The sequence below is a fragment of the Anoplolepis gracilipes genome, chromosome 4 (assembly GCF_047496725.1).
Source record: "Anoplolepis gracilipes chromosome 4, ASM4749672v1, whole genome shotgun sequence".
Classification (NCBI taxonomy): Eukaryota; Metazoa; Arthropoda; class Insecta; order Hymenoptera; family Formicidae; genus Anoplolepis; species Anoplolepis gracilipes.
In genome coordinates, this window is record NC_132973.1 from 6,871,097 (window position 1) to 6,894,211 (window position 23,115).

At 34.1% G+C, this 23,115-nt stretch overlaps 2 protein-coding genes across 5 annotated transcripts in view; one reads left to right on the forward strand and one right to left on the reverse strand.

The window, feature by feature from the left end:
- Window positions 1–246: 246 nt before the first annotated feature.
- Fdx2 (Adrenodoxin-like protein 2, mitochondrial Ferredoxin 2) lies at window positions 247–2,287 on the forward strand. Its single transcript, XM_072890053.1, has 4 exons — window positions 247–711; window positions 1,146–1,258; window positions 1,361–1,493; window positions 1,884–2,287. Exons 1-4 carry the CDS (start codon window positions 587–589, stop codon window positions 1,975–1,977), a joined length of 465 nt encoding a protein of 154 aa, XP_072746154.1. The 5' UTR covers window positions 247–586; the 3' UTR covers window positions 1,978–2,287.
- Window positions 2,288–5,363: 3,076 nt separating this feature from the next.
- Window positions 5,364–23,115, reverse strand: part of LOC140665353 (uncharacterized) — a 32,564-nt gene continuing 14,812 nt past the window's right edge. For all 4 annotated transcript variants that reach the window (XM_072891358.1, XM_072891359.1, XM_072891361.1 and 1 more), the window contains 3 exons: window positions 10,273–10,358; window positions 9,963–10,087; window positions 5,364–8,291 (listed from right to left, as the gene is read on the reverse strand). In XM_072891358.1, the coding sequence (XP_072747459.1) occupies window positions 7,665–8,291; window positions 9,963–10,087; window positions 10,273–10,358 (838 nt within the window). In that variant the 3' untranslated portion in view covers window positions 5,364–7,664. The remainder of the gene's footprint in view (window positions 8,292–9,962; window positions 10,088–10,272; window positions 10,359–23,115) is intronic.

Sequence of the window (23,115 nt, forward strand, 5' to 3'; positions counted from 1 at the left end):
ATCCGTCACACGGACTAAGGAAGAAGAGGATGGAGCACAAGCTCTAGCGGGGGGACACATCCGCGTTCATCGAACTCTAAGCAAATCCCATACTACCTCACATATCAAAGAATCAGTGTTAGCCATATATTGAATTATGCTTTGGGACAACTCCTTGATTGGTCGATTGCTCCCCTCCACTTTTTAGACGATTGCGTATCCACCGGAATGATGCACTTTGTACTCCTTTCCACCATCCTCTGATATCTAATATCTCTATGGTCATCAGTCGTCAAACGGCGAACTGTCGCAGTCGCGTGGTCGACGAACGTGAATGAACATTGAAAGTTGAGAGAAAGTTACGTGTCGGGTAATACGTAATATGTCTCGCAGTTTCGGGAGAAATCCACGTCTATCGTCTACCTGATTATCGCGGTTCATTATCAAAGTAGACGAGGCTAAAAAAAAATAGCTCAAATGTACTATGTGTCCAGCACGCGAGTGTAACCTCTTAATTTAGTTGGATTTAAAACATTGACACGACACTCGATTGAATATACTCGTGCTAGTTAAATATATTTCGGTAACGTTCGACTTTCTCGAAATAATGGCATTGGTGCAGAAGCTGCACAGACTGTCCAGGTCTTTCCTCCTTGGACAGAAGTGCATGTCTAGTCAACGGTCCTCTACGAGAACCGCGTTTACTACGCAACTACTGTACAAAGAGAAAGAGTAAGTAAAAAGGTTGATAAAGTGAAATTTATCAAGTTTTAATTGCTTTTCACACATCACTTGTCGTAAAGCGATTAGCATCAAAATAATTAGTGCTAATTAAGATTGTTAGTTTTGTTAGGTTTTAACACCTTTCTCTTTCATTTTAAAGATACTGCAATGACTAAGCAAGAAAGATTCAAAAAGAACACATACATACATATATATATGTATATGTATATATATTTATTTATTTATAGATATATAAATTTTTCTAAATAGACCACATCTTTAGCAAAATGTAAATAATTCATTAAAAGTTTACATTATATATAATTAATTATATGCTGTATAATTTAATTTGTAAATGCCTAAGAAAAATTAAATTTTCTAAATGCAATCTAGATGAATTGATATTTAAATATCAAATATAAAATAAATACTATTTGATTCAGGGTTAGTATAACATTTGTTAAAGCCAATGGAGAAAGAATTAATGCAAAGGGAAAAATAGGAGATAGCATCTTAGACATTGTAGTGAACAATGACATCGATTTGGATGGTTATGGTATGAATATATTTTATTTTTTATAAATTGCACTCTTATTCTTATTGATTATGTGATACTTTGATAAAGTATGAAAGAAAATTGTTCATCTTAAAAATATAGGTGCTTGCGAGGGAACATTGACATGCAGTACATGTCATTTAATTTTTTCTAAGGATGTTTATGATAATCTTCCAAAGCAGCCTACAGATGAGGAGTCCGATATGTTGGATTTGGCATATGAGTTAACAGATACGTACGTTCTAAGTATTGGAATCAATTCTCTTTATCTCTCCCTTTGGTTGAAAAATATCTTTTATGCTGGTAAAAGACTGTAAATAAGAGAAAACACTCCAAATTTTACATTATAATGCCTACTATATTTATTCATGAATTAGCTTCTTGATCTAATAATTTCCTATATTATACATTCCTAAGAGAATAAAATTTGCCTTTAGAAATAAATCAAAGTCAAACATCCTCTTGTTTGATATTCAAATCAATCATTTGAGTTTTTTTTCTGACTTCATTATATAATTTTTTATTCTTAAGAATTATTGTATTCTATTTCACTCAATTTATTCTTTAGCATGATAACATTTTGAAAACATTGTTTTTTATAATTTTGAAATGTATTCAATTACAGATCAAGATTGGGATGCCAAATCATAATGACTGAGGAATTAAATGGTGTTGAGGTGAGAGTACCATCTACTATTAATGATATAAGGAGTTCCTAATAAACATGACAGTTTCTATAAGATATTGACAATTTCAAATCGGCTCTATATTTAATAAAATTCAGTCTAATGAGACTGCCTAGAAAAGTAATATTTAAAAATAATAACAAAGTTTAATATTATGTACATAGAGATGAATAGTTATCCAAACTATCATAGATTTTTTATATTTGTAATATTTTTCTCAAATTATGTATTATAGTCGCGTTATATATATTTATATACAGAATTGTTAATATATAAACATTTTATAGAAATATGTATGATATTGTATTCTTACTCGATCTATTCAAACAGAAGAAAAGAAAAGATATATATACACACACATATATATATATATGTATAAATAAAATATATATAATTGTTATACATAAAAAATACTATATTTTATAAAATTTTTTAAATAAAAATGTTTAACTTTTCATTTTTTATACCTAGTATAAGTGATTTAGAAATTGACTATAATATTTTTATCAATTAGATCCTTCAAAATCATGTCTTCCAATCTTGCAAAATATTATTATTAATCTTGCATTATCATAATTATTTCCGTTTATAATAACATCTGTTTTACAATAACAGTTCAGCTATTGATACAAATAAATAAATATATCTTAATTTAATGAGATTACAAAAGGAAAGATAGAATTTGTATTTAGCCTCAATATAGTTTTATTCAGTTTTATGGCTAATCATGGCTATTGGAAGTAAATATTATTAATCTCTTATATATAGTCTTTGATGAATTAATGAAGTTAACATTTCAACACACACATATTAAAGAGCTTTAAAGAATATTAGTCTACTAGTTAGTTGATATTTCATCACATGTGTAATCATTACAAATAAAAAAATTAATTTAATAAAAATAAAATAAATTTAATTAATAAAATTATTTAAAAAATTAAATCGTATAATACGAGTAAACAGAAAAAACTTATATACATATACATATATATATGTATATTGTGATTAAAAATAATCTATAGTTTATGCAGTAAATATATATATATATATATATTCAGAATAATTTATTTTTCTCCATTTTAATTAATTACATAGCAATTATACCTACTGTTATTACATAACTATCAGTACATAAAGCTAAAACACTTTTTGTACTATATGTATTATATGTGGACCCAACACGAATAACTTACTCACATGATTAAGTTACACACTATTACTTGCAAATGCATTATTACTACAGTACTTACAAATGTGAAACAATTTACATACAATACACAAATATTTTCAGTTTCTTACCCTGCCCATTTCAAAAACACATCTCTAGAATATATCTCGTATATATTCTTTTCTTTATATACATATATATTTATCTAAGTCGTTCTCAGTTTTCTTGAATGTGATGCAAAAAGTTTATCTCTCCTCTCGAAAATGCATTTTTAATTCGATTCATAAATTAGATATAAACTGCGAATATTTAAACGAATTATTTAAATCAATCGATTTGATAATTATCAAATATTTAAAAAAACGTACGAACAAAACAAATTTAGAAGTGTAATTATATATAACAATTACATAAAATAATTATAAATCACACGAATCTTAAATGTTGATGATATTGTGATTAAATTATCAGACTTGCACAATACATAAAAGAAGTTCCATTTCTCTTTAATCTGATATTTCATTTTTTATTCGCGAGTCCAAAATTTGTTTATTTTTTAGCACATACATTTTAAAAATTTAATCTTCCTATATTTTTCTTCTTGTTCTTACATATTGCATGTATTCTTGCTATTGTAAATTCTCACAGTAATTTCGCAAAACATGATTCCTAGAATAGAACTGTACTTATAACATCGTATGTTATGTCACATCTACGGATTATTAAACATGTTTATGTAAATCAGTACCATACGATTCGTATTATGATTCAGTGCAACATACCGTAAATGATGAATCTCTTTCTCTACTTTCTCTTTTTTTCAATTATACGGGAAGTTACATTGCGATCTTTGTCTGTGTTATAAATCTCGCAAAGTATGTACAATGTACATATATATAGCAAAATATGAAGATTTAAACAAACTAAAAATAAACAATATGTTTTCTAAATTTATATAAAGACACTTTTATATATATATATATATATATATATATATATATATATTCAAATATAATCTCAAATATTACTTTTATTATACCTGAAAAAAAAGGTTTTTAACATAAATTGTGAAATATATTTTTTTATGCTTAATACTAAAATTTGATGTAAAATACCACATTTCGTTTCAGCAATCAAAGTGAAAATGAACTTTTGCGATAAAAACGGAAGCTCTCGCATTATTTCTCTTTTTCAGATGTGCAAACACACACACATAACATATACTCCGATATTTTATTAAAGTAGCAGATATGATTTTTTTAAACTTTTTCACATATGATCGCGCACATTAACAATATAAAATCCTAAACTTAATTTTCTAAATGCACTTAAAATATAAAATTATAGCAACTTTAAAGTTTGAATTTTAAGTATTAAACTCGTGCTGAGATAATATTTAAAGAGAACATGATGTTTGATTCATAAATTATTCAATACATTCAAAAATTAAAAAAACTCAGTTATTTTGTTATATATACTGTTGGTAGATTAATAAACAGGATTTGTGATATTTAAGGCTTATTGATTCATATTTTTTTTTATTTTTTTTTATTAGAGGTTTTTCATTTCTTTCGTTTCTGATATGCTACTTATCACGTATCATTTTAATTATCTTTTCTTTTATTTTTTACACACTACACACGTACATTCACACATATACAATTTCTTTTTCTTAAAAAGTATAATTTCGCGTTTAAAACATAAAAATTCTATTCCACTATTATGTCAAGTTCGCAAATTTCAAGCATTTATTAACCGCGATTATAATATTAATCAGAATTCTAGAGTCTTATGCTTCCGTGTGAACGAAAGTAATCTAGGACTAGAGGTTCTGTAAGATAAGTACAAATAATAATAAGTATAAAAAAAAACATGGCAAGATTCACATACCAATTTCTCGTCTCCGGAATTTCTAACGTATCGAAAATATGCATACATCATTGTATACGTAATGAAATATTTTTTAATCATTATACTTGGTTATATTATTATTTTCAGAATAATCGGGGTTTCTCTGCGATTCTCAAATACGGTTTTAGTAAATAATTTTTAGTATAAATTATATTATATTTATATAAAGCCGATAAACTTTTGTATGCATACAACGCATGCTTATGTATTATCATATGTCGTATTTATCATAAATTTAAATTAAATATGTTGTATTTAACATAAATTTAAATCATGCAAAAAAAAACCTTGTTTTTAAAGGTATTATGCATATACTTTAATGAATGAAATGTTTGCCAAAATTTTATTAGAACTTTATATATTTTATATAAAAAAACCGCACAAATTTATTTTAGTTATCTGACATATAATACGAGAATGATATCAGGTAACCAGAATTTTCTGTAAGTTATTTGCTTATGACGCACAAATGCAACACGTGCATTCGGTAAGGAATTTTTTTCGTCAACGTTGCGCAACAGGTTACAGGAACCTGTTGCTGCTCTTGCTACTGATAGCGGGATGTACGAGCCGTAAAGAAAGCATAAATCGGCAAGTTTCGTTCGGCGAAAGGATCCTCGCGTTACATCGAAACGGCGTAGAATTTCTTCGAGAATATTATGTGAATATATAAATATATATATATATATATATATATATATGTGTGTGTGTGTGTGTGTGTGTGTGTGTGTGTGTGTGTGTGTGTGTGCGTGTGTGCGCGCGCGCGCGCGCGCGTGTGTGTGTGTGCGTGCGTGTGTGTATGTGTGTGTGTATATGTATGTATGTATGTATACAGTTTGTTCGAACGCGTTGATAAATAGTTAAACAGGCGAAACCTGCTTAAAAATATTGTAGCGGAATGCAAAAAATGTATAGCTCGTCAAGGTCAACAGGAACTAACACTATCGGCAAGTCATTAAATCATGTTAGTTACAATACTAGCAGGATTAAGACAGTTTGGACATTCTGACTACGTGAGAGAACTATGTACCGGCGGAAAGAACAAAAAAATTTATGAGTAATACTGGTATAACGACCCCGGGCTATAACTGGCTTTAAGAGTATAAATTCCAAGGTCGTTGGTAATTGCCGAAACAATATAGATGTTAGATGAAGACACGATTTCTTTGAGAAATCTTACTTGATAAATTCGAAAGAAATTCTTCCAGATATTTTCATTAAGAAAAATGTTTCAATTCTCAATTTTGTAGAAGCTACGAAATAAGACAATATGATTTTAAAACATCTCGTATAGTTGCTATGACGGTTTTTTTATAGTTGCTACAAATATGGTTATTCGATTAAATTTTGGCAATTTCGTTAAAATTCAATTAAAAATAAAAATTACATCAGTAATAATATGTAAAATCAATTAAAGAAAAAAAAAGTATTGCGATCTTTTGGATTGAAGAAATTGGTTAAACTGACATCAGCCTTATATTTCGATTTTACTCAGGTGGTCAACAAAGTATACGGGGGAATTCAGTCAACTGATATTTTTGCTTTCGGCATTTCGTGTTGCACGCGTTACAAAGGACGCAAAACTCTTCCCTTTCTCAGTCCCTTAATCTCCGCAATCACGCCACTTACAGTGTTATGTGTAGTTACGTTTAAGCTCGGGACTAAGTCTGCCAAACGCACGAACCCCAAAAATAAATTGCCGGTAACAAGACTCTGGGCAATATTTTTCCTGCGATCACTGGTCGAGGGTTCGTGGATATTATATACACGGTGGGCAAAAAGTTTGCGAGAATTTATCGTCATCAAGCTCGAGATAATTTGACAGGCCGAGTCAATATTTAGGAATATGTACGTCTCTATAACCAAGTGAAAACATTAATTGACATTGACAATGACGGCACAATAATATCATAATATGCCGGTAATGTTGATGATGCGATAATAAAATAAATAATGATAATTTTATAGCGAATTCGGTTGGTAAATATTAAAGATTATTGTACAAATTTACAATATAAACATACAATATAAATAAATAAGTAATTAAAATATTAAGATAATTATAATATAAATTATTATGGGATGAATCATGATAATAATATAGATTATTATTATAATCATTCGTATTGAACAATAATAGTTCTTAATATTAATTATTTTATTTTTTAATTACTTATGTCAATGTAAATTTGTGTATATATACGATACCCTTTGTGTGCACTAGTGCAATCCAACCGAATTCGCTATTAATTAGCAATTTTGAACCCTTGTTAGACAACAAGTTCCATCTATAGGTACATAATTAGGCATTTAGCTTCACGATGTTTGTTCAATTTTTAAAGATACAGATTCATATTAAATTGTTTAGACAAAAAATCCTTAAATCCCTTAATTTTTTTTCCTTTGTGACTGATATATTAAGATTAATAAAGTCGTACAGATTTTTCCCTATTTTTCTTCGACATTTATTAAACCTAGATCGATCTAAAACGATTAAAGAGTCTATTTCCAAATAAATTTAAAAATTCTTTACAAACAACGATTAGGAGATAATTCCTTCGATTGATCAAAGAATATTCTCTTTGAATAAATTCGCGGATCCTTCGATTTTTAGAGTTATTTTCACATTCTATAAAGATCTTTAGACGAGAGTCGACAGTTCGTGCGGGCTGTTCGTAGTGGCCGCGCTGCTGAGATCGAGCGTGGCCGCTGGCAAGCCGGGGCTAACGCTGCCGCTTGCCTCGCGCGGCAGATGTTGCGACCTGTTGAGTTTGCCGCTGCCACCACCGCCGCTGGGACTCGGCGGTGACCGATCGCCGGGTGTCGTCGGTGGCGTGGCAGCGGCAGTGGCAGTAGTAACGGCAGCGACGGCACCGCGATGCGTCAGATGATTATGCTGCGACGCGAGATGCGGAGACGATAATAACAACGGCGGCGACATGGAGGACACGTGCCGCTGTTGGTGAGAATGGTGTTGATGAGGATGGTGCTGGTAAGAATGCTGGAGACCGCGAGATTGAGCCAGCAGACTGGTCGAATGAACCGTCATCGAGCCACTGCCGATCTTCGAACTCGGGTGCAGCGTCGGTCGTAACTGCGATTGTGGATGGTGATGGTGATGCTGCTGCTGATGATGATGTTGATGCTGTTGATGCTGGTGCTGCGAATGCGCCTGTTGATACGGTTGTTGTTGCTGCTGCTGACGTTGCAGCTGTGCCGCGGCCTCGCACTGCTCGCGGGCGAACGCCTTCACCGCATTCGTCTTCTCCTGGGGGATCACATGAAAAGAAAAATTATTTCGTCAAGTTTTATATGCTTCTTCTTCCTTGATGAGGTTTATCGAAGGGGAAAGTTAGGGAGGCGTGATTTCAGGAAAGTACGGTTTCCCCGAACATGTACTACATGTGGAGTTAAAAACGTTAAAGAAAGGAAAAATATTTTCATCTGCTTTTAACTTTTACTAAAAAAAAGATAAATTTTAAAACAAAATTTTTATTTCCTATTCTCTGTCGAAATTAAATCATTATTGTATTTTGTAAGACTTGTTTTATGTCATTTTGCAGAGTTATTACTGACTTTTTTATTTATCTAGATATAATAATACTTTAACAAATACATGTCATAGTCGAATTAACAATCGCAGTTGATGAAAAAATTGAAGGAAAGAGAAGATTGAAAAAAAATATTTTAATGCAAGAGAGTTTTTAGAAATTAAATTAAGAGAAAGTAGAGTTCTTTTTATAGTATGACTAATGTATATTTCAGTGGATAAATAGATGATAATAATGTTTACAAAGCACGATTCAGCAGAGGAGAATCTGAATCACACATGTTGTGGACATCGAGGTGCGTGAACGAGTGCGTGCGCGTGACGGGAATTAGGAGGTCAGTATCATTGGCGCTCGAAACGTAATATCAGACATAGGTACGCATATCGACATAATAAAATAAAAGTATTTTCATTTTTCAAACTATTTCTTGAGTCGAGACGATTTTTGTCAGAATATCGAGACAATGGTTGAAATTTTCTTTGAAATATATCAGGAACCTTAAAATTTTTCGAGAAAAATTATATCAAAATTTTGAAAACGCAATGATAATTTTATTAATATGATTTATCTGATTCTAATAAATATATGAATTATATTTTTAAATTTTGAGTCAAAATGAGATTAAAAAAATAACAGCAATGATAATAAATATATTATGATCTTTGTTGCACTGTCATTACGGAAGAAGGACGGTAAAAAAAAATCATTTTCTTTCCATCATGCAATTTATGTAACGGCAAAGTATCGGCGAAGTTTATCACATAAGAAGACACGACACACGGGAAGCCGTGACGAGTGCAGTTACTTATAAAATCTTCCGCTTAATTATGTAACGCGAAGAGCGAGGTGTCGTCCCACAGGATCACACGAGCGTAAAATAGTTATCCTGCTATCAGTTTTTTTTTTCTTTTTTTCTTTTTTTTTTTTATCGAAAACTCGACGTCGAACACCGTTGCTTTACACTCGTGCACGTGTCCATTTGGCGCACGTATACACGCACGCCACGACATTCCGCGTACGGATCCAGTTTGGAATCGAATTACACGGTAGAATGATCACCGACGTAAATAATAGCGTGATAATGACATCGCGACCGTTGCGGGATATGCTAATAAGGCACGGCGGGGAGAGATTAAGGGTAGAGAACCGATGGACGAAAAGAGAGACGAGCGAGGGGGAGATGCAGGCCGATGCATCGCCGGTCGTGAAATACGAGAAAATAAAGAGGCGATCGCTACGACGGTGATCGGTATATCGCGATGATCGAAAGAATTCGCACGCCGTTAAGTCGCCGAGCATGAGAGGAGAAGGAAGAAGAGGATGAGGAGGACGAAATAAAAGGGAAAAAAAAAAAAAAAAAAAAAAAATGCATTTCTAAGCTCACTCACTTTCTGCCACACGAAGACGTTATGGACCATGGCGCATCCGCAGAACACGATGCCAAGTCCGATGAAGACCGACGTGACGATCGCCGGTGTCGAGTGGAATTGGATGAATGTGTACAGAATCATACCTGCGGATTAATAAATCGATGATGCCGACAGCAATATACGAGGCAAATACACGTTTTTAGTAATGAATTTAATATGGAAGTTTTTTTTTTTTTTTTTTTTAACCCGTTGTGTTTTATTCGACGATCTTTTTAAATTATATAACTTTCACGCATAAAATTCGATAACTAAGAGACAAGTTTCTTACCGGTTAAGAAGACCGGAATGCTAATGAAAAAACCTCCGACGGCGCACACGCGGCTGATGGACGATTTTTGCAGGTACTTGTTACTCCTGAAACAAAGAAAAATCAGAAAAAATGAGTTTTGCGGTTCCGTGATAATTGGACGAGTTATAAAAGAGCACGTTCTCTCTGCGGGAATTTCATTCCTCGACGATTCGTAGAAAAACGTTTCTTTTCAAGCGAATCTCAATATTCACACATACAGGCGAAAGCTGCTGAGCTTGCGACAGCCGCAAACGACAAACGCTATAGCTTCTCTCATAAAATGTCTTTTTTTCAATGCACGTCTGTTCTTAAATAAAAAGACTAGACTCAACACAAAAGAAGCAAGTATGTGCAAGTACTTGCATACTATTCCCTTTCTAAAAAAGGTTTCTGTGTGAAACCTCGAACTCGAATATAGCGAAGTGTTGAAGCCTCTTGTCCGCGATGCTAATTGGATATCTCGTTCGCGCGCGCTGCGACTTGCTTTATTCGTGTCGCTTTCAGCTGTCAAATTGTTATGCGAATTTTGACAGTTTGTCTGATTACAATAGTTTATGTAATATAAAGATAAATTAAAGGAGATGAAGAATAGAGAAGAAAGAAAAAGAGAAAGGAGTAAATTAAAAAAAATAAAGAAGAAAAAAAGAGAGATCAATAAAGAATCTATGTACATGTATCATAAATGTATTTATTATATATGACGTACCTATAGAACACGAATGAAGCACATCACAATGCATAACAAAAACAGTTAATTAACATTGCGGAAAAGAAGCTTTAACACTTCAATATATTCGAGTTAAAAGCTTTATGTCATTTTTTCTAAAGAGAAAAATTTAATTAGAAATTATATTGAACATATTTTGAAACTATTGATATATATTATATATTTATACAGAATTTTTTGTGTTAAATATCCTAACTTAGAATATAAATTTAGGATTTCAAAACAAGAAAGAAAATTGTCCTCTGGAGACATGTCCACAAATGTTTTGTTTGTGCAAGAGATATTGACATCTAAAATTATGGATAACAATAATAAAATGTTATTTATAATTACTAGTACGAACTGTTATTCCGTAACTGTATACAAACATTTCGGCATATTCACTGTTAGCATAAATAAAAGACACAATGATGCTTATAAGAAAAAGCTTCTAGATGTCCATTTTCAATTTTAATGAAACTTATAATTAATAGGTTTGTAGAAGGAATCAAACTACTCAATACATATTCTCGAAAATCCAAATTTTCGTTTTTCGGCTCTTCTGGACGAAGCATGATAATATAATTTCATAAATATAGAAAATAAATAGAATTTCAAAAGCTATCTACTGATATAAAAATTAAGTTTTTGCAAAAAAATGAATTATGAAACTTAATTTTTTATTTTCACATCCTTTAAACAAGTTTAATTGTCAATAAGAAAATACATATCGAATATTTTGACTTCCTGTATAAATCCAAGTTTCATTAAAATAGGAGAGGGATATCTTAAATACTTTCCTTGTTAGTTTGCCAAAGCGTCGAATAAACTGAGAAAGTCACCGAGTGACATATTGACATATCGCTGAGAAAGTCTGTCAGTGATTTTTCATAATTGATATAAAGAAGAGAGACTTTCTCAGTGATATGTCAATATGTTTGGGTATCATTTTTATAATGCACGAATAGTTTATTGACAGTTACGGAAACAAGTTTGTATTAGCAGTTGTATATATAATAACTTTATTCTTCTTATTCGTAATTTTAGATATCAATATAAACAAAGCGTTTATGGGCATACAATTAAGAGGAAAATTTTTTCTTATTTTGAGGTTCTAAATTTATATTTTAAATTATATTTAATCCTGTATATTGTATATCAGATTTTTATAAATTTCTCACATATTTAGAACCGTAATTAAATTATTTTTATAATTGAATTATTAAATATACCGTATAGCATCGCATCATTGCAATTGTAAATATACGTATCAATCATTGCAATAATTTTAACTTTCGCAACTGACGACTAGTACACAATCTTCAACGGATCTGTCCATTGATACGCGATTACGATTACGACCATTGGTGAAAGGTGTCGGAAAAATGAGAGACAAGAAACATATGTACCTCTTATAAAGAGAGGCCGTAAGTCAGAAAATAATTTACTCTTCGGCAAATATTGCATAATCGCGAAAGTGCAGCGATATGATCGGCGCGCATAACGGTACATCCTCTACAGATAACCCACGTTCTTTTTTTTTTCTTCGGCCGCGTCGAGGGCATCGCGTTTAAACGTATTCCCGTCGAAAGAGAGCCAAATGGATTTATGGTCCCGACGGAAATGCGAGTTAGGTAGGCGTTTTTGTGGCGCAACTAATCTCTCATACGCTGGTGCCACACTACATTTAGGAGTGCCCTCGTCCCGTAATCATCTTAGGTTCTCCATAAATAAAACGTCGGACACAATGCTCCTCTATAGAGGCATGCGCGTAGTGATAAAGATTATTATACTTAAGGGGATCGCCTTGGCCCTCTCTCTCTCGGATTAGATTCACCGAATTAGGATCCATACTGTTTTCATTCAAATGAATTATCTGTGAGCCGATTATTGAATGTGATTGAAATTTATGACGACAGAAGTCTTGATGAAATTCTGTATAACGTTATTTGAAATGTAAAATAGACGCGGAAGAAAAAAAAAGATGATTAAATATTATCTCTACGAAATTTCTTATGTAAACTTATTATTATGTTATAGTATGTTATTGTAAATGTTACATATATCTATCTATTCTTTCCGCTTACTTTTTTGAGAGATTTTATATGTATATAGAAAAAAAGAAGACGTCAAATATATAATTGAAGTCATCTTCATCACACACCAATTAGGAAATTACTCCGGAAATTTATCGAATAAAGCGCGCAATAACTTAACTCCCAGAAATAAGCTACCGCTATTAGAAGTCTCGAACAATAGTAGTTCTAATCGCTTCGCATGACCCGCTCGTATATCTAAAGAGATCGTTGACCCCGAAGGGTGGTAGCAACGTCTGCGTGGGAATTCCTTATTGCACCTTATAAATGACGCTCATTTAAAAGCGGCACGTAGACGAAGATTCGTGAGTTTTTGCAAAGAAGACGCGTCTCGATATACGGAAAGATTTGCTCGGGGATTTGCCATACATCTTGTCTTACACGCGTGAGAGAAACTACAACTAAACCGTGATATAAGAAATACTTAATGATATTACTGTGTGTAAGTTATCATTTAATAATTTACAATCGGTATTTTTTTCTTATTTTGCTATTTTATTATTTCCAATGTTTTCTTTATTGACTCGCTATCTCGTAAAATTAATACTCGGTTCTGTCTTCGGAATTAATGATCAAATTTTCAGCTTCTATCTATCCTCTTCGGCATTCCGTTTCCAAATTCCGTCTGCGTGACTCATCTTCGACGCGAATTGCGAGTATCGTCCGCATTTCTGCGTTTGTTATGTATATATGTCTTTCTTCTATTCTTTCGTTTATAAAAAAAAACTATTTGGACCTCGGTTGAATAGGCACGAATACTTTTGTCGTCGTTGTCACGTTTGTGCATCTCTCGTCCATTCAATGAATGAACGTGCCGAATCAAAGACGACGCGTCTTCCTGCTTAACGCACGAGATCAACGGGGTTTTGTTGAATGCCGATATAGAAGCGAGTCATTCCGGAGCGTCGAGAGTGACAAATCACGCGCTCAACGGCTGCAACTTTAGCCCGTTACACACCAGTCAAACAGGGACACGAACGGAGACTTTTCTCTTTCGTCAAACGAGAAGGAAGGACGATGGATAATAATCTATAGTAGCGTGTAATACATTTTGTGATGGCATAATTTTTATATAAAAAAAATGCTACAAAAATTATTATATACATTTACGTAACTTTTCATCATCGCCGATATTATTAATTATATATGTAAAAAAATTTTGGAAAAATCTTTGTCAAAATTAATCTGTCAACAGTCTCAATTGCTCATATGATTCCAGACAAAGTAACGTTTTCAAATTTGTACTAGAAATTTGTACTTTTAATCAAAGATTTCAACATAACACCATAAGTTACATGATTCCATAAGTGCTTCAGTTCTTTTGAAGAGAAACACACAAGTAAAAACTATACATATGCATGTCGTTGCGCGTGCTAACTGTTAAATGGCATTGTAAATCGCCCTGCGATGAGCACAAGATTGTAAATCCCCAGCATATATTTTCACATAATGGGAATCTTTCGCACGAAAGCTATTTTAACCAAACATCGCTACCGCTTGTTTGTCCCATCTCCGTATTTCCTCTATATCGACCGCTATGATAATTATCCTTATTTATTAATTAGAATTTACAGTTTAAACTGGATCTGAAAAGGAAATTCTCCGTGGATAACGGTCGAGATGAAAATTTCTCATCTAGCCTCCCCACGCGCGTGGAATACGCTTAGTTAATTAACTTGTCGTATAGCTTCATCATTCGTCTTCGAGCCTCCCTCCCGCGATTAATCGCGTAGCTTATTTCTCGGAAAGAGAATTGTCGGAAACATTGACCCGACATTCGCTGACATTCAGACCGAAATATCCGCGAGACCGGTTGATATTTATAAGCGCGACAAGGCTTATTAATTAAGCGCGAAAGTCAGCGACCGGTACAGCTGTTAATGACCACGCGGAAAATCGCGCATGAAGCACTCGCCGCATTCACTGCCAGTGTTAAACGAGCTGGAGAATGTCGTTCTAGAACGGGAATCTCGCTCTCGGAAAGTGTTCTCGAGTCGCGACCAGTTGTGATAAGCATGTTGTTCTAATAACAGCGATACAGTTTCTGAATCCAATTTTCCTATATTTTGTACTACAGAGAATTCACCAACAAATTTTCAACGACTATTCATTTATATAATCAAATATTTTCACTTGTATTGATCAGTTTGACAGTTCATTAAAAGCTATTATTATTATTACAGATAGAATTAGTAATTATATTAGTATTATAATTAATAATAGTTGAATTAATAATTAATAATTATAAATGATAGAGTGTGACAAATTTTGCTTAGAATACTTAAAACAATGTGTATACATGTAGATGAATAATAAGATGGTCGGAAAATAAACATGATAATTTTGTAATTATATATTTTATAAAGATACATTCTATGGGCAGAACTTTTCAGAGATCTAAGTTTTCTAAGTTAGCCCCAAGGAATAGACACGTCTAGTTTGTCGCGGAATCGGCAACGAGCCGTTTCTCCCCGTGGGAGACGATTATCTCCTCAAGTGAACCATGCGCATATGCATACTTGCACGTGTATATAATCGCGTCCGCGAGGCTGGTCGTTGCAGGAAGAGACGCGTATAATCTGTTGCGAAACGGTTAAATCCGTGCAGCGATTCTACGAGCACCATAACATCACGATGCGCGCTCGCGCGAGCGTAGAATGACACGACGCAACATCTGTATACGCGCACGCACGCGCACGCAAGCGTGTCGTTGACGGGCCGGGCCCTTCCTTGCCTTCCGTTGCCTTTATACGGTCCGTCGCGGACCGCATGATCAAGTGATGATGCGGAGCGAAGCCGTTCTGCGATGTCCCTTCCGGTCTCTGCAAGACCGTGTGCGAAACTGTCAGAGCCTACATATCATGCTGTTCTCCAATTTCCGTAAACGGGACGACATATCATGCACGGATTCACGGAAATGTCATATTATACACGCTGTATGAAACTCGTATTTTCAGTCATTGTTGTACAAGACTGTATCTTAGAGAGGAAAGATATTTAAAAAAAAAACATCCTATCTATTTTTTACCAGGCCTCTCTTTTTGAATTTCATTTGAAATGTGCCTAATTTAATGAATTTTTTTTTTACGTCTTCTCTATTTTTCAAGAGAAACCTCGAGCGATCATGGCGAATCGTCGACCGATTACATCCGCATAGCTCTGTGGCATCGGCATCTCCGCGATCGCGAGAACGGTTACCGGATGATGGATCACGCGCTGATCATACGTAGTCTACAGAGTCTTCCGATCCGCGCTTTTTCCCCTCCTCTCGCGCTGACAGGTGTCTGTATACATAATCCGTGTCGCGGTCGGCAAAAGAAAGAAAAAAAAAAAAAAAAATAAGAAGAAGAGGGAAAAAAAAGGTTGACCGAAGGCGTCCCGACAACGTGACTGCGAGAAATTCCCGTGCCTCCTCGAGCACAGACCCGATACCGGGAAGAAGGGACTTAATGACGGAGGGCCCGGGGCTCATTTCCGAACAAAATTGAGGGTGCACTCGCCGCGTCCCGTCTTTGTACCGGAGCGACAACCGTTACGAGAGGCCTCGCGTCCTCCACCTCACCTGTTGCACCTGTTCACTCGCATCGCTCTCGTCACGCGGGCATTGTCGATTTTACGACACGTCGTTCGAGCGACAGCGTGACCGATCGCTCTCGTCACTTGCCGTGATACGCACCGATCTTTCGTGTTCTGTTCACGGCCGAGAATATTGCTGACATATGTACAGCTGATAACGACGACGCCAACGGGTGGCGATCAACTGCGCTTGATCGATCGGTTCTTTTAAACAAGAAATATCTGTCATGCTGACAAAGTACCATCAAAGTGGCGACAATTCTTTCCTCTTTTACGGATGTCAGATAAATATAAACGCGCAATGAAATAATATCAATTTATAAGAAACGTTGAAAGAATCTCACGAATCGTCATAAATATTTGTATATACATATGACAGATTAAATAAAACGGCCGAGAGTCTCTCCAACTTCTCTCGCGATCTCTCTTCATTCGAGAGATAGCGGAGCGCATTAATTAATTCAAGTGTATCGAAGATATACACCACTTTGACGATGCTGACGGTGCGAATAATCGCTCCTCGACGTTTCGTGTTTTGCCAAGATATTGTGGATATAAACGGCGCATATCTCGTGAAGTGTTTGAACGCGAGAGAACCTGAGATGTACGCGCCTACCGGTATTTCGGAGAAGGAAGTCCTGAGAAAAGAATGTAAGTCCAAAAGCTGATCTTTTTTTTTTTTTTTTTTTTTTTTTTGTCCAAAGTCTACAGAGACGACGTCCAGAATACATGTCAGTATACGAAGTTTAACATATGCGAGAATTATTAAAATTGGAAAAAACATATTTCTTATTCTTAATGCTTTATCTTAAATTTCCTGTACTTTTGTGATCGAAATGATATTATGTAAATAGTCTCTCTACACATTTTGAGAAACGTACGGAACGTAGAGGAAGTTTCTTCTCTCCGTTGCAAATATATTTTGATTCTTCGGAGAGATTACCTGAGAATCGCGCCGATATAAAACGACATTTCATACGTAACGACTTAATAAATATGTCAAAATCAATCGTTTCCGACGTGCACACCCCTCTGCTTCTCACAAGTACAGAGATACTTTTTTTCCATTGCCAAATTTATTTTCTTCACTTTTCGTACCTCTAGACTTGAGAATATCTCCGAAAAGAGAAAGAGAAGAAGAAAACGGGCGGGCACACGATAAGATGGGATCCAGAGGTCCCTGGAATGTCAAGTAGTACTCGAGAGGAGCCGAATAACGCTGCGCTCTTGGCTAACGTATACTCTGACGAAGACGGCTTATATCGGAGACATGAGCTGACGGGACATAAGCCAGACACCGGAGAACCAGAGAGAACCAGAGCGAGTCGCGCGTGTCGAACGATATCAAAGACATATATATATTTATATATATATATATATCTTAAGGGGTGTTTTTACCGGCGCAGATAAGGTTTCCCCGAACGAGGGGAGGGGGAAGGAGGGCAATCCAATATCCGATCGACGCGAATACCGTTGAGGAGATTGCACAAAGAAATAAATTCTGTGAATGGTCCCCGTTCGGTCATTCGTATTCCAGTCTATCTGAACGTAGATTTTTGGGACCCGAATCTCTTTCGCATCTGATGTACTTATCCCATGACGGATAGAGAGAGAGAGAAAGAGAGAGAGGGGCGGGGGGGAGAAGAGGACCGAGCCGACAGGCTAACTTCAACAACGGTTAACGAATTTTATTGGTCTTTGACGACGGCTTTGAGTGGATAAGAACCTTGTATTCGGACAGATAGTGATCTGCCTTACGTCATTTTATCTCTAGGTCACCGTTCTTCTTCTGCACGCGAGAAATTTTCTCGACATGCGATGATATTTTACAAGCGTAGTTAATGAGCTTCGAGTTATCTGAAAAAATGATCTAAATTATCAGAACGTTCGGAATAATTGTGTAGAAATAAGTAGCAACAAATCGAATCTGTTTTTTAATTTCCGACGAATTTTATTAATAACTACGAACATAACTCACAAAGCTACAACGTTCGCTTTGATCGAATTAACATATCGAACCCGACTATAATTCTACGGTTCAACACTCTCTGGAACAGTCATGTCGATTGCGTCTGTTTAGTATTTATTCGGCAGCTGCGCGCAGATTTCTCAGTAGGGTCTCATAACTAAGATATTTAGACGTTGCGAATGACGAAAACCAAATTTGAATACCAGAGCTAATTTTGCCACGCTACGCTAAGAGTTTCCCAAATTGAACTATATCAAAGTCATATACGTTAAATTTTTGAAACATTAAAAATATATTAACGACGCATTGCGTTTAGAATATAAGTATAATAAATTATTTGACAATTTTCTAAGACATTATTTATTGTTAATAAAAAAAAAAAAAAATCAAAACGTATTTTGTGCTCATTAAATTATTCTAATCTCAGCGATATGATCTTCGTTTGTAATAATATATTACCATAAAATATTACAATGCTGTTCCTAAACGCAATTGTTTATGAATTCCTAGTCACCTATATACGAGAGCTGCAGTCGATTATTTTTTCACGAGTGTAGAGGTAAAGCTATACGACTATAAGGTTTCGTGATAGCGCAAGATAAAAATAACATGCACACTGATCGATCGTTGCACTTATCAGTTGGCACAGAATATTGTTTAGAAAGAAGCCATTAACCCGTTACCTACATTCAAGCTGTATGTGCAAGCATCGTTAAACCTTATCAATCGTTTGTCCACGATCTGTCTGCCTATCGCTTTTATTAATCTAACAATGTTCAGAATTTCAAGGACTTTAATATTGTATCATAAATTAATAATAAAAACATTTTTTAGGTATATCTTGAGATAAACATATAATTAATTAGTGAAAAATTTAATTTAAAAATATCTCTCTTTTAGAAATGTATATATATTTGCATGTTTATAGTTTTATTTTTTTTTTTTTTTGTTACGTTTTACGTATTTATAATATTACATAACACATCGTATATATGTATATTCCCATTTTAAATCGGATGAGAAATTGATCAAAAATACTTTTTGAGAGATTGTGACACCGATAAAGAGAAATTTTATAATCTTGAAAACTAACGAAAATTAATTGCCGTCTATGAAAGAATTTAATTAAAACAGGTTCTGTCTTTTCGGAACGAACTATTTATATATCTCTATTAGTGCGTAAATATTTTCGAAGGAGATACCAATCGTCCGGTTAGTTATCCGAAGAATTTCCGACTCCGAAAATCTCCTTTGAAACTTTTAGGTTTTACAGCCGTCTTCATGACACACGCAATCTCTTTAGATATAATCCAGAAATGAAAACCTTGTAAGAGAAGCTCGAAAGTGGAAATGGTAAGGGCCGAGTAATGTCGACGATAGCAAAAGAAAGTAAAAAGAGAGCATCCATTATCTTTGTTCGATAAGATATACGAAATAAGGATTCGTTTGGATTCCTGTTAGTGTTATTGCGCAAAAATACAAGCTTGTTGTAATACACAATCAACAAATTATATTAACATTGATTTTTGTAAAAAAAAAAAAAATAAAATTGTATAATAAAAATAATTAATGATAAAATAATATTGTAGAAATTTATCACGTGTCTTTTTCAATTTGCAAATATTAATGTAAAGTATTCTGTTACATATATTTTTTTCAGTGTGTGAATAAAGTACGCTCGACAAAAAAGGAGTCATTAATCGCGTTTTATTGACCTGTAAGTACCTAACGGCAGAAAGACGCGATACCACGGATATACGGGAGAGAAACAAGAGGAAGTTATCGTTACGTGCGTTCCAGGGCTCTTTTTGTTTTCCTTATTTAATTTCAAGGCGGTCATTAACGGCCATCTCCGCTTCTACCTGTTCTACGACTCTAGTCGGAATTTTCTTGTCCTTTTCTACTGCGGCAAAATGAGCTCTACGTACTCCATTATACGTACGTTGGTTACATTCATCTGATAGTTTATACATCACGCTAACCTTTTCGCGAATGAATTAATGAAAGAAATAGCAAAGAAAAATTAAAAGAAAGGAGTGCGAGAATCAAGGCTTTTGGAATTGAATCAATCCAAGATTATTTGAGTGTGAAATTAAATTGTGACAAATCTTTCTAAAGACATCTTCAAAACATTTCTTCTTTTGATACTACGATAAAAATATGGATACCAATAATGTATACAAAAATGACAAATAAATAACATGAAAATCTCGCAGAAAAATTAATCAAATAATATATTATAAAATTCAAATGTTTAATGTAAATTTTTAATAATAACTTCTTGATAATTATCACACATTCACGTTCATGTTACGTTATTCATCAATCTTCATATTTTTCTAAAACTGACAGAAAACTCGAATTGTTGTCGTCTGAAATTTCCTGTCCCACGTCACATTATTTTCTTACTCCTCTCCTCTACGAAAAATCATCCACTGTTCTTAGCGGTCTACTCAGATCCGACATTGTGCTCCGGAAAAAGAGGTCACGCTTCGGGAGATAGATCCCCGAGAGCGATCGCATCAACGCGTTTCTTTAACGAGGGTAATTTCGGGGTAGCGCGACATCGCGATCTATCTGCGTCTCGCTCTGATTCTCTACTCGTGTTCTCGATCCGTACGTGTACGTTGATGCGCGTATGCACGTATACACGCTTACACGCGTGTAATGAGAATTTTTGCGTCTCTCTCCGTGAGAAGAAACTCTCGCACGGTAAGATATATCGTGTCGGAAAGGCAGGGGGAGACAGGGAGGAGGGCGAGGGGGACAGCACCACGGATCCTGGATACGAAATCCACCCGTATATATGTACATATATTCGCGCACAGGTATATATGGTACGCATGGATGACTGGGAACCCCATTCCATCCCGGCGCGGACGATCTTGATCGCGAATGTCGACGACGCGATCGTGAGATCGAAGCACACGAGGAGAAACGGAGAACACCCGTGAACGCGGGACCGATCCGCGTATAAATCGCTTCTTTCGATTTCGCGGGAAGAATCCCTCCTTCCCGAACGAGAGGAGACTCGGTGTCCCTTATTAGATCCTATTACGCGACTCTCATCGCTTCCTGTGTAATTACCGGATCGTCTTTACATGTATCGTGCAAGATTCGCAGGCTGTTAAGTCAGAATTTCTTGCATACGTAATCGTTTCTTTTTCTGAATGTTTAACTAGCACTTGAGACGTGTGCTATTTAGATGCTTGAACAAGAAATTCTTTTTTTTTTTCTTAAACTCTTGTATGAATTTTTAAATCGTTGACTGTTATCAGATATTCAAATCTGTAGATTTTTTTCCTGGAGTTCTTTTTATTAAAAATTTTTAAATCTTTTGTTTCTTTGTTTAGAATAACATTTCGATTTATATAGAACCTTCAAAACTTAAGTCCATTTTTCTCTTTTAAAATAATAAAACTTTTAAAAAAATTTAGAATTCATAAAATATATAATTTCATAAGTTTAAAACGTTACATTAAAGTGTTTCAAATAAAGTGCAGTACTTTAGAATTGAAAGATGTAATATACTCATAATTGCTTATACATTAAAAATGTCAACAACAGTATCAATAAAATTTTTAATATAATCTGGCGCGATGTAGCCGACACCAAAAAAAAGAACAAAAAATGAGATCGCGTCGCATTCTCCGATTCGTACAAAATTCCCGGTATGCAATTGCATTCGCCCGAATGTCGAAAATAATGGTAAACCAGTAGAGGCGGCGCAGCAGCAACAGCAATAATGCTTGTCGAATTCTTCGTCATCTTTTCTTTTTTGCGCACTGCTTATTAGCTAAGATGTTAGTTAAGATATCGGGACTACTCGCATTGCATCGAATCAAGACTACGAATCGTTTATTATTCATCTTAAGGAGGATTACGAGGGATCCGATGCCCGCCTTTTTACTTGCATGTATAAACGAATCCGCAGCCGAAATTTTCCACCATACTTTTCAATATTGCATATACATATATCGATAATAATAGCATCGATAAAAAAACTTCAAAGAACATGACACGTTTAAGACTAATACACACTGGTCACAAAATTTGTAATTCTTATGCATTATACAATAAACACATGTTAATATAATAATAATTTATTACATAATCAATTATTTATATAATCATCTATTACGATTATTATATTAAATATTACGATTATTATATTAAATATTCGGCGCTATTAATGTCACGCTCATAATTTTTTTAAAAGAATATCTTATTATTTTTTTTCTGAACGGAATTTTTTGAGGTTTATTTGATTCTGTAAGGCTTATGTATTATAAATTGTGAAATTTAGCAATTTTATTATTGTTAATTGTATATTATTATTATTATTTTTGTACTGTTATATATAAATAAATAACAATTAATATATATATAATTAATCAACAATTAAAATTCACCTAAAAAAGAGTAAAATATTCAATATTTAATAAATGAATAAACTTTAATCTTATTCCGATTTG